Below are 12,912 nucleotides of genomic sequence, written 5' to 3'. Positions count from 1 at the left end.
TATCACAAGCCCTCAACGAAAGCTTCCAAATGTCAGGGGAAACATCCGCACCCCTCGAAGGGGAATTCGCTGTCCCTCTTCACTCGGGAGAAGAAAGAAAAGAGAACACAATAGAATTTTCTTTTGGCAGAATTGAATAATTCCTCCCCCTGCCCCTTTGAGGAGCCATGAAGAGACAATTGGCGACAAATCCATGGGAAGGGGATAGCTGTCTGGTACAGTTAAGTGCACCCCTTCTCCCATGTCCTGCCCCCCCCTTGTCAGAGCCATTCAGTTTAACTCGATGGCTTTCTCTGTGCAAGATGTCCACGTGGTGACGTGCCTTTGGTAACCTCATCAGACAGGTTCTCCATTCTCATAAGCGTACTCAATATGTTATTTCAAGGTGACATAGAAGTTCAGGGCAAGACCTGACTTCTTCTTCTTCTTCTCTAAAGGCTTGATGGTTTTGTCAGGGCGTTGATGGGCAGTGAGTGGGTCATCCCCTAAAGGGAGGAAGTGTTTCCACAACATCTCATGGTTCAAGACAGTATTGTGATCGTAGGGCTGGACTTTTGCAGCCTTCTCTTATCTGCCGTACCTGAAGCTATTCTCTGACTGAGGGTCCTCATTTCTGGCTAGACTGAAGTTCAGAATTGGGGACTGAGAATTCTCTGGGAATAACACTGACTGCTCGCAAAGGATATGGCTTTGTCAGTGGTGGCACCCTAATTATGAAATGCCTGGCACCTTTGTTAAGATTCTTTTTTTTTTTTTGTGCAAGGTGGAAACCTTTCTGTTTGGTTGTCCTTGGCCTTTTAGAATTGTGTTTCTGCAAGGGTTTAAATGCTGCCATGCTGCTAGTGCTGGTTTATAAGCCGGAGATTTACTAGATTGGTTTTTAATGTGTTTAACTGTACTCTATGAATTCTCCGAGGGCTTTGTGGACTGGGTGGGCCAACAAATGCTCTAAATAAAGATGTGTGAAAAGGAACCGGGGTGAGGGTTGAGGGAGAGAAGTAATGTGTGTTCACATTACTGTTTCGGAGTGCAGCGAAGTTGGGTTTCCCCATGGTGTGTTACACAGCCCTTTCCCCTTTAGCTGTTCACACCAGTATGGCTTTGTTAGTGTCAGATTAATTTCTTCTTCTTGTGCGACCTTTCGCAGGAGCAAATGCTTACGAACAACTAGAGAACCCGTGCAAAATTTGCACAGACCTCTGGTTTGTTTTCCTTGTGTGCACCATTCTTCGGATGCAACCCTGTAGTTTGGATCAAAAGTGTATTTGGGATATCTTGCTAGTGATTACAAAGCATGCATTGAGAATAAAGCTGTGGCCATGACCAGGAGTGCTAACTTGGCCCTGTGATTGTGGGTGCCTGGGGCCATGGGTGCCATGCAGCGTGCATGTCCCTGGCACTGAAATTTGTGGGTGCCTGGCTCCTTCATGGGGAATTTTGTGTGTGCTCAAGGGAGTTGGCACCTATGGCTATGACTGATGCTGTGAGCCTACCATCAGATCATGCCCTGGCAAGCGGGTCAGGGAGTGGGGAATTGGAAACCACCTGAATGCAGTGGCAGCTCACCTCCATCTCCTTCGAATGAGAATGACGTTCCCTGCAGCTTCTTCCCGCACTGATCCAGTAGATTAATAGAGAAAGGAACCAGGTGGGTGGGCCAAGATACCTGGTTCCTTTCCACATAAAGGTTGTAAGCTGATGTTGATGTAGAACAGGGTTTCCCAAACTTGGGTCTCTGGCTGGTTTTGGATTACAGCTCCCATCATTCCTAGCTCTCAGGACCAGTGGTCAGGGATGGTGGGAACTGTAGTCCAAAAACAGCTGGAGACCCAAGTTTGGGAAACCCAGATGTAGGAAGCAACTACATAATGACCTAGTTGCCACAAAGAGCAGCTAAAGTGGTTAAACTTGTTTGTGAACTATACCCCTTTGAACATGTGAAGTTACTTCTACCGAGCTATTGCTCCATTTATTTCATGGGGTGGGGAAATTGTGCCTTCCAAAAGTTGCTGGACTACAACTCCCATCATTCCTGGCTCCGGCTGATAGGAGATGACTCCCAGCATCTGGAGGCCCATAGGTTTCCCAAGCCAGTTTTTAGCTCTATTTTGTCTTCTTCTGGCCGGCAGCCGCTTTCTAAGATCTCCAGGCCAGATGCCTTTCCCTATACTGTTGCCTGAGATCCTTTTACCTGAAGGTGGTACAGATTAAAATCCAGTGCCTTTTGCATGCAAAGCAGGTGGGAAACCACTGAGCTATGGCCCCTGAAAAATGTAGGTAAAGAATTACATGGTTGAATGCTCCTCCATTTGAAGGGGGGGGGAAGGTTAGTGAAATGTCTCATCCTGCCTTCCTGGCACTGAAACAGCCATTCAGGAGCCAGACAAGGAGTGCAGTAAGTGGTGTTGCTACCACTGCCATGACAACAGCAGCATTGGATCGTGGGGGAGGGGGCATTCATGCACTGGCAGAGGGTGGTCAGCAGCACCAGGCTGAGGGGTCCCTGAAGACTTGGTGCCAGCCCTGACAATGGGCCCAGCTCCTAGTTTAGTGGATCACTGCTAGATTGATTTGTTTTACTGTGGTGTTCAGATCCGGAAGCTTGGCTTGCAGGAGGAAGGTTAGGAAGGGTGGCTATTCTGCATTCGCTTTCTGCCGGCGGTGACCCACTGAAGATCACAACAGATGGCAAAGGTTGCCTCCAAAGCGGTTGTGTAAATCTCGCCCATCTCCCACCCTCCAAAGAAAGTGCCTCTTATTGCAGAGGCTGCCGTTTATATGCCTTCAGGGCTTTCCCCCTCTTTTGTCAGGGTAAACCTGGCCCTTGCCTACACGGAGCTGACCGAGGAGTTGTGTCGCCTGAGGAACCTGAGTTCTCTCCAAAGCCAGATTCTCCGGACGCTTGTGCAAGAGCAGGCCCTCAATGGTGGTGAGTGGGGCATGGGGGAGGGAAAAGACAGGTGAGGCACTCCACCTGGGGCTACCTTTGAAGGTGACCTGGAAACTACAACTAATCCAGAATGTGGCAGCTAGACTGGTGATTGGGAGTGGCCGCTGAGATCATATAACACTGCTTCTGAAAGACCTGTATTGGCTCCCTGTACATTTCTGAGACCAATTCAAAGTGTTGGTGCTGACCTTTAAAGTCCTAAACGGTTTCAGCCCAGTATACCTGAAGGGGTGTCTCCACTCCCATCATTCTTCCCGGACACTGAGGTCCAGCTTCAAGGGCCTTCTGGCAGTTCCCTCACTGAGAGAAGTGAGGTTGCAGGGAACCAGGCAGAGGGTCTTCTTGGTAGTGGCACCCACCCTGTGGAACACCCTCCCACCAGATGCGAAGGAAATAAACAACTCTCTGACTTTTAGAAAACATCTGTTTAGGGAAGTTTTTAACGTTTGATATTTTATCGTGTTTTTAATATTCTGTTGGGAGCCGCCCAGAGTGGCTAGGGAAACCCAGCCAGATGGGCAGGGTTTAAATAATAAATTATTATTATATTATTATTATTATTATAAGTACTTCTTGGCACAGCGCATAGTCAAATGATGGCTATGCTCCACCTCTGCAGTTGAAGGCAGTTGGAACTGGAAACCACGGGAGGGGAGAATGCTCTTCTCCTCCTGTTCTGGTTCCTCATTTCCCACAGGCTGGCCCCCTTGAGAACAGATGGACCATTGGCCAGGATGCAGCAGGCTCTTCTTAGGATCTTAAGTGACCTCTTTCTGGTACAAATCAGACGAATGGTGCTGGAGGTGTTTTGCTGGCTGGTTTTGCAGACAGCTATTTGGGGGAGTGGGGAGTGCATCCTCTACTGCTTCTCAGTTTCGAAGCAGGATCCTTCTCTGATTTGCTCCTGCTCTGTTCCAGGTCAGCGGCACTCTCCCCATTCGCAGCGCCATTCCCCCGCTCAGCAGCGCCGATCTCCGGGTCCTCAGTGCTCGTCTCCAGCGCAGCAAGGGAGATCATCTTCTGTCCCTCAATGCCAGTCTCCGGGCCTGCAGAGACGGTCACCAGCGCCGCCCCCTTGCCAGTCCCCCGCGCATCAGCGCCGTTCCCCAGCGCCGCCCCCTTGCCAGTCCCCCGCCTCGCAGCGCCGTTCACCTGCCCCGCTGCCCGCCCAGCCTCCTGCCCCGCAGCGCTGTTCGCCGGGCCCAAATTGCTCCTCCCCCGCCATCACCTCGCAGCACAGGTCGCCGGGTGGCGAGAGGAGCATCGTGGATCTGGCCTACTCCAAACCCTTGAGCCACCACATCAAGGCGAGCTTCCAGGGTCGCCGGAGCTACTCGGAGGTGAGCGATGCGGCTATGTACCAGCAGAACCGCTCCCTCTGGCTGCAGCCGGAAGCTTCCACCTTACCAAAGCACCGTCCCTACGGTGAAGTTTACGCCAGAGACGCCTTCGAGGAGCACTTGCGCTTTGAGAAGCAGTCCTCGGACGAAGACGACTGGGCCCTCCCAAGCCCCCCCAGCCCTGAAGCCGGGGGCATCCGCTGCGCCTCCTTCTGTGCAGGGTTCCCTATCCCCGACACCTCCACACACCGGACTGATGCCTCGTACTCCAGGGCTGAGCATGCCCAGTCCTGGCCTTCAATCAATGTAAGCAGCACCCAGTGAAGTTTGTATTCCATCATTCCAGTTCAAATGCACCATCCGGTCTCATGGAAGATCATCCACACAGATATTCTTATATTGCTTATTTTATTTATAAATTAAGTTTTGTTTTTGTTTTAAAAAATATTTTCAGGGGTTTTTATAATGACTATTTGAATAGGCAAAAGACTTGAGTCCCCATCAGCACCATACATTTAAAGCAGTATAATATCACTTTTTTAAACAGTCACAGCTCACCACAGAGAATCATGGGAGCTGTAGTTTGTTAAGGATGCTGAGAGTTGTTTGGAGACTCCTATTCCCCTCACAGAGCTACTACAGTCCCCAGAGTCCCCTGGGAAGAGGGGCTGGTTTTTAAATTGCTCTGGGGGTTAAAATGGTACTCTTCGGCTTTAAGGGGGCTTAATACTGTAAATGGGTTGGTGAAATATCACAAATGGATGTTAGCAGCAGTGGTGAGAGTGCTTTAACATACTGCAATTTCCGCAGAAATAATATATCCAGATTAACTGGGAAAATACAACGTATTGTATTTTGATGACAAGAACGTCGTGTGTGAGCACGGCATTAGTTTGTGTGGTTGAGTGTATAGCCGCATCACCTCTGTAGCAAGAGGGGTGAGGAGCCATTTTCAGTATTCCATTCTGGACAGCCTTCTGAAGACCACATGACAGGGGCGGGCGGAGCCACAGGCAGAAGTGGGCGGAGCAACAGATGCAGATTCTGCCATTGTACAGGAGAGTAGTTTCCATTCACATTCCCAGATACCTCTCTACCCTCCATCCAGAGACTCAAGAGGATGCATTCGAGCCAATCAAAAGCATTTGCCATTGGGTGCAGGGCTAGTGAGGCATGTGGCCTGTGGAGTGGGGGGTTTATGGTTAGGGAGAATTCTGAGGGCCATATAGAGAAACCTGGAGGGCCACATTTGGCTCCTGGACAGAGGTCCCCCTCCCCTACTACAGCACTCCCCTTGTTTTAATATTCCATTTTGTAGGAGGGGAGTAGAGTTTGGGGATGTTTCTCCAGCACTTCATCACTTATGAGGAGTGGCAGCAGAGGTCATCCAGTTGCCTGGAAGAATCAAGAGGTTTTGGGTCCTCCTGGAGGAGAAGCCAATGAATCGTTTTCTTCATCAATTGGAATGAGCATGATATGATGCCTAGGTTGTGTGCAAGTCTTCCAGTTTTGTTTTATTTTAATTGAAGGGAAGGCGTTGGCTGGAGGCCCATCTGACGTGCCCCACCTAATTTTAACAGTGGGTGTGGAGGACAAGTGGTTGCTTCAGGTTAAAGGAAATTATATTACACTGATAATTGCGTTAAGAATTAACAGAATCAAAACCAACAGCAAATTGGAAAATACCAGAGGGGGAATGCGAAAGAGGCCCTTGTGTTGGAGCATCCTAAGTCTTCTGGAGTAATGAAACATTAAGATATCAAACGTATTTTCATTCTGTATTTTTATTCCCAACTTGTCTTGAGTGCAGGTGCTCTGGTTCTCAAAAGTCATTCATAAATGTAAACTTTTGATCTGAACTCACAGGTAGTTGCTGCTATATAGAAACACACCATTTAAATGAATACGTTGTTTACAATTTTATACCTGCAGTCAATATAGCAAGCAATATATGATGCTACCATATTATTATTATTATTTACTCCCACTGGGCTGTGCAGAGGATTCTAAAAATCACTGTTCAGTGAGCTGTACATCCCCTGTGGGAGTTTCCCAGATACATCCCCATGTGCTTTCCCTGCCGCGCTGCACCCCCCGCCTTTTCTGTGACAGACCGATCAGTTTCTGCAACAAAAGAGTTTCCCTCCCACTCTTTGTGACCAGCCAAACCCTTCCACAGAGCCACTGCTGATCAGGCACATATTAGGAAGGATCCAGCTTTTTATCCTCCAGAACACTTAAGAGATCTACTTTGAACAAGCAATTAATCTTCTTAGATTTGTTTGTTTTAAAATGATGTCTTCTCTCATCTACTTCCTTCCCCGACCTGTATCCTTTAGTTGCTGATGGAGACGGTGGACTCTGACATCCGAAGCTGCCCTCTCTGCCAGGTGGCCTTTCCCATCGGTTACCCAGATGACGCTTTGATAAAACACATTGATTCACACCTGGAGAACAGTAAGATCTGAGGCCTGCACACCTGCCACGCCCTTCCTCTTCCGGCTTCCTTAGTGAGACCCGTCCACCTCACTCACCAGGCCCCCCCCCTCCCACCCACCCAACTTGGATGCTGCATGAAAAATGGTGGTGCAACAGGGGCTCGCTCTAAAATACCTCCAAGTCTCCAGTAGACTGAACCGGAAGAAGAGTTTTGCCTCTCCCTCTCCCTCTTCTCTGCCTTGGTTTCTAAAGTGGGTTTCCTCTTCCTCCTGCTCTTGAAGAGCAGGGCCTGCAATATTTCTCCAATGCTTGAACCAGTCGTGGAGGTTGTGGGGATAGGAGGCGAGAAATGCGCTTGGGCCAGGCTTAGCAGACAGAGCATGCCGCCGCCGCTCTCCATCTGAACGCTCAGAACCGAGGGCAGAGGATGACTCTTTATCTACGTGGTTCTGGTTTGGGTGTCTCTGGAAGATCTCAGGGTAGGAGAAATCTCTCGGGGTTGTGTGTGTGTTTTTTGTGGTGGGGCAGGGGAAATGGGCTGAGGAACTCTTGGTCTTGCTGAGGTGACAGCCTGGCACTCAGGTGAAAGAAATCGGAAGGTTTCGTTTTTGTGCCCCTCCCGCGAGCAGGAAAGTCCCAAGTGGGTCCAGTCTCCCTGCCTTTTCTGCTACTAAGGAGGACGTTCAGGTCTCACTCCTTGTTGACCATTAATTATCAGACACAGAAAGCCTTGGCCACCAACTGCTGGTTCAAGTGTCTTGGTCTTTTACATTAAAAGCCCACTTTAACGATGCTGCTGAGAAATAGAGCCAACTTCCAGAGGTGTAGCATGGATGTTCTTATGTTATTGCACTGGACATTAAAACACACGGAAGCTTTTTTCTTTCTTTGTCTTTTCCACAAAAGGAGCTTCTCCTCTCCTCCTCCTTGCTGGTCTCTTGTGAGTTGGCACTAGAGGAAATGTGCACTGCTGACTTGAGTCGAGCTCCAGAAAGCATCCCCACGTGACTGTCTGTGTTCTCTTTTGGCGACTGTTCTTCCACCTTTCTCATGAAACAACTTCTCACCTTGCTTTGGGTAGTTAGTTCCAGTATAACAAGAAGTGTACTTGCCACATTCTGCGTCACTGTTCTCCTGCAATGACAGCATGTTGACACTGTTTTTGACAACCGCATAAATGTAAACACCCTTCTCATATTCTAACATCCACTGTTTCTCTCTCTCTCTCTCTCTCTCTGGCCTTACTGAGCATATCTTTCTCTGTACTGATCTAAAACAATTGGCATGTTTCGGTTCTTCTATCGCTTCCGGTCATAAGGTGCCTCCGTATTGTGAGAAGTGTCTCCTTGAACAGCCTGTCCATGCATCAGGCTTTGGTAAGACAAAACAAAACAAAAAGATCTGTATGGGACTTCTTCTCTTGAGGCAACTGTCTTCCTATCACCCCGTTCTTTACTAGCCAATGTATGTGCTGAGATTTATAGCCTGCCTTATCCCAAGGGCTCAGAATGCGCAGTGGCAGACAGGGATGGGTCTTTGTGGCTCACTGTCCAATCCATGTGGGAACTAAGAGGAGAATAGAATTTTTTAAAATGAAATGTGCAATAGAAAGGTTTCATTTTAAAAAAAAAAATAGCTCCTTTATTCCCTCTCCCTTATTCCCAGAAAACTATTAGCAGTCCACCCCGGTTCGTTTTTTCAAAGACTTCAGTCCATCACAAACATACCATTTTCCTCTTCTTCCTCTTCCCCGTCCACACTATGATCTGTCACAATTGGCAATTCCTCCTTAGCATTATATCCATCCTTTTATTGAGCTCCTCTTCTAGATGTGGTGGCAACAGACCCATGTCTTCAAAGGTGAGTTGCTGCCAAGCCACTGCCAAGTGTGGGGTGGACAGGTGATTTCAAGTGAGGAGGTAGGTGGGCTGCAGGAGAAGAGGTAAGCCCTTTTTTTGCCCTGTGCTTCCCTTCTGTTCCCCCTCTCCCTGGCCACATGCACCCACACCATTTTGGTTCACATTTGGAGCTGGCCTTCTGACATGGTCAGGCCGCATGCTGAACGAGAACATACCCACATCCTTTGTCAACGCAGTCAGTGTTCTTGGATGCCAGTGCAGCCCTGCACTCCTCACTGTCCTCTGCCCCTCCCACCCCAGGACAGTTATGGGACTCTCTAGGTCAAGCTGCTTGATTGAGGGTTCCCCCAAAAGCTGGAACCAACCTCGCCCCCCTGAGATGCATTTAAAGGGGCGAGGGGAGACAGAACAACTGTTGACTAGCATTCATGGATATCAGTCCTTGTGCGCTTGCAAGCCAAGTTATTGATCTGATTCCCAGACCATCATTTCCTGCCTGTCCCAAATAGAGGGAAAGCTCAGTTGGCTAGAGTGTGGTGCTGATGATGCCAAGGTTGCAGGTTTGAGTCCCGTATGGGACAACTGCGTATTCCTGAATTCCTGATGATCCTCAGGGTCCCTCCCAACTCTGCAATTCTATGATTCTATGAAAGGTGTTCCATTGGAAGCTGAACCCCATGGACAGTCTTCAGACCCTTTGTCCGCCCCCCTTCAGTCTCCTCAAAGTCTCAGGGGCTGAACCCTTCTCTGCTTCCCTCTCGTAAGTAGCAGTGCAGAGGGGCGTTTGGGGTGTTCATTACAATGATGCCTGCACAGGAGAACTTCCAGTAAGCCTGGTCTATCAGTCTCCCACTCTGCTGCCCTTTAATGGTGCCCCAAATCAACCTGAGGCAAGTCTCTCGCTGTTCTCATGGTGTGGGCTGCCTCTGCTTCAGCCAGAGCAAGCCCACACTGTGCAATTTAGGGGAGTTTTTAATCATGTTTTATTGTGTTTTTAATATTCTGTTGGGAGCCCCCAGAGTGGCTGTGGAAACCCAGTTAGATGAGTGGGGTATTATTATTATTATTATTATTATTATTATTATTATTATTAGCCATGCATCTCCCACATACTCTTATAACGAAGGGCTCTTATACCCATCACAGCTTCCACACGGAGACCCCACGTTTTTAATTTTTGGGGGTGAGTTGTTGCTACAAAACGGATCAGTTCAAAGCTCAGGCAGTACTATTGATGCCTCTGCAAATGGTCCCAATTCACAAAGGCTCTGGGTAGCATGGAGAAATGTTGTGGGCCATTGTACTCTCAGGCACAACTCACTCAATGGGGGTCTTTAAAGGGACTTCTGCTTGACAGTCATGTTGTGTGGACCTTCCCTTAACATAGAACCTGAAAATTAGCCACGGAAAAAACCTTCATCCACACAAATCACATTATTTCACAGATTACTTGGGGATTTTCTGAGTAGGAAGAGAGCCACGTTCTGTGGAGCAAGGCTGAAAATGCATCTCTTCCAACTTGTAACCTTTCTTCCATTTCTGTATGTGAAATCTACCTCAGAGTTTATGAGAAGCAGGAATGATAATCAAGCAAAAAAAGGGGGTGGGAGCTGTTGGGTGATGGGAAGGTGTGTTTTTTATTATTATTCTTTTCTGTAGCCTGCCATAACCTAAGGGCTCAAATATTACCCAGATATTTTCCTTTGCCCTAAAGCTTCACAATCTTTGAAAAAAACCCAAAACGGAACCAAAAAACTCAAGCAGCAATGGTAAAAGGGGGCAGCAATGCCCATGAATATATGAAAGTAATTTGCTACCAAGAACCTTCATGCCTGTTAGCATAGAGTGGTGGCTAAGCTGCTGAACTGCAACCCAGAAGGTCCTTACTTCAAATCTCATCTTTGCCATGGACTCGTTAAGTAGCCTTAGGTAAGGCCAAAGAAAATCCATTCTCATTGTGTCCATGAACACCCCACCCTACTGATCCCCTGAGAAATGCACAGGGAATTGTTTTAGAAGAATATAAACATGAGGCTGACAAAGAGTATTCCTGTTTCTCTATTAGGCACTACTATTATGCACCATGGTTCATTCTGCAAGTCTGTTTGACAATATCTCCCACATAAAAGTTATGTCTTTGGCCCTACAGACCATTGTAAGTGCACAGCTGAGGTGTGGTAGTCACACGGCCACCATCATATACACCCTAGGGTACCAAAATAAACTCCTGGTTCTGTTTGTACAATTGGTAGCATGAGCTAGAAGTTAGATCTATCAGTGACTTGGCCATGATAGGTAAGCGATACTTCCATGCTCAGAAGTATCACTTCAGAAGTGGTTTACCACGAATACCATGTCCTGGGGGGACAAACAGAGAGAGAGGACTGTTGGTCCCCATCCCCCCCAAAAGGAAAGTGTCCTGTAAGGGACATTTGCAGATGGTTGCCACTTTCTGAGTGGGATTCAACTGCAGACCTGCAAATTCAAGTGAAGCGATGGGGAAATGTGTCGAGAAGTATGGGATAATAGTTGCTTGATGCACTATCATATAACTGCCCTACAAACAGGTCAGAATGAGTGGTCAATAAACAGCTGATGGCTTATAGCCTCCCTGCAATCAAATCAGGAAGAATGCTCAAGAAATGGGTCGTGTGGAAGTGGACTAGGGAGGTCTTAGCAGTGCTTAGATTGATCTTTGGGGCAGGTTTTCATCTTAGCATGATGTGTTGACCTTTAAACGTAGTATCATCATCGTGGTCCCTTCCTTGTTCTCACAATGGGCATGATTAAAGTATGGGTGACTCATTCCACACACTTCACAGTGCATGTTTATGCGAGTGTCCTTCCAGCCTCCTTGTTTGTTTTATGTCTTTTGTTCCATATCAATTTAACGCAGATACCAATTGCTAATACAGATTAGAATCTCCACTCCAAATGCCTTTTGAAAGTGTAGCCCTTCGCTTGCCACTATTTATAATGCTGCTTACAAAACAAATATAAAGTTGGGTAAGTGTGTTAAGGAGTAACTGATTCATGTTAAGTGCTCTTGTGAACAAGCTCCCCAATTGCTGTAGCTTATGACCCCCTCATCTTTCTCCTTAGTATTTTTTTTTCTTAGAAGAAATGCATTCTTTGTTACGTCACTTGTTAGTCAGAAAATAGACATCTCTGCTCTAGCCCCCATCTCTCCAGCTTGATTGCCTCAAATGTGAAGATGCAAGGAAGGCCGCCTTAGATACTTGGCTGTGGAAAACCCTCGGGAGAGAGATTGGTCTGTCTGTATTGTTCCCATCCCTTTCTTTGGTGTGTGTGTGTGTGTGTGTTTTCCTTCTGAAGAGACTCTGTGCTCTGTGGTTCAGAATAACTCCAATAAAAGTTGCCAATTGGTGAACATTTTCATTCATGGCTGTGTGTTTCTTGGGTTGGCAGTGGAATGTAGGAAGCTGGCTTACATAAAGCCAAACCTCTATTTTGTCTATTGCACCAGTGTTCCTAAGCCTTGGGTCCCTAGATGTTGGACTACAAGTCCTGTCATCCACAGCCAGTCAGGGATAATGAGACTTGTAGTCTGACAATAGTAGGATGCAAGGCTGAAGAACACTAACAGCAGGTCTCCAAGGTTTCAGGTTCCCCCCCCCCATACACACCTTTTTCAGCACACCCAATTCCGCCACCTTTCCCCCCCCCCCCACTTTTCCATTTCTTCCCAAACAACAACTTCTTTTTTCCTCAACCCTTTTGTACTTGTACAACCTTCCTGCAAGCTTGGTGATATCCCCATCATTTGTGGGTGCTACTGTTTCAGCTTCATGATGTAGAAAAGAAATCAATGTTTGTGCCAGGTAAATTTCTCTGTGGAGAGCATTCCCCGCCCAGGGTGCCACGATTGACAAGTTCCTGTCTCCTACCTAACTTCAGAAAGGGGGGGAGCGTTTCAGGTGAAGAATGCAAACTTCTGTGGAAGAAGACAGTCCTCTAAGTATTGCTCCGTTATGCTCAGGGATACCTAATACATATCAAATCTGGAGCAGCACTGGCCCAAGACGCTTTGGTGATGGGAAATCCATGCAGCACGCTCTCCCACTCATTAATAGGTGTCACAGTCCTGTGGGAAATTCTCCTGCACAGGTCTTATTGAAATGAACAATGTCTGTGCAAGAGAAAGGCTTCTGGGTTCCTCTTTCTTTCAGTGGGGCTTGTGCACAGGTGGGGATGGGCAAAAAAACTCAATTTGGCTGGAAAGCACAATTCAGAGTGTGAATTCTGAAGGATGGCTGCGTTTCGGCTAGCGTATTGTTTTGGAACGTGCAAATCAGGCAGGTTC

The 12,912-nt window shown here is 47.6% G+C and overlaps 1 protein-coding gene across 3 annotated transcripts in view; it reads left to right on the top strand.

The window, feature by feature from the left end:
* The window catches only part of TBKBP1 (TBK1 binding protein 1), a 64,106-nt gene extending 52,119 nt beyond the window's left edge, over nt 1-11,987 (top strand). For 2 of the 3 annotated variants that reach the window (XM_081166421.1, XM_081166422.1), the window contains exons 8-10: nt 2,811-2,929; nt 3,869-4,596; nt 6,630-11,987. In XM_081166421.1, coding sequence (XP_081022547.1) covers nt 2,811-2,929; nt 3,869-4,596; nt 6,630-6,758 — 976 coding nt within the window. In that variant the 3' untranslated portion in view covers nt 6,759-11,987. The remainder of the gene's footprint in view (nt 1-2,810; nt 2,930-3,868; nt 4,597-6,629) is intronic. The other variant, XR_014001269.1, reaches the window with a different exon arrangement.
* The last annotated feature ends 925 nt before the right edge of the window (nt 11,988-12,912 follow it).

Source organism: Podarcis bocagei (genome assembly GCF_964188305.1).
Source record: "Podarcis bocagei genome assembly, chromosome: 13".
Lineage (NCBI taxonomy): Eukaryota > Metazoa > Chordata > Lepidosauria > Squamata > Lacertidae > Podarcis > Podarcis bocagei.
This window is presented reverse-complemented; position numbering and strand designations above follow the sequence as displayed.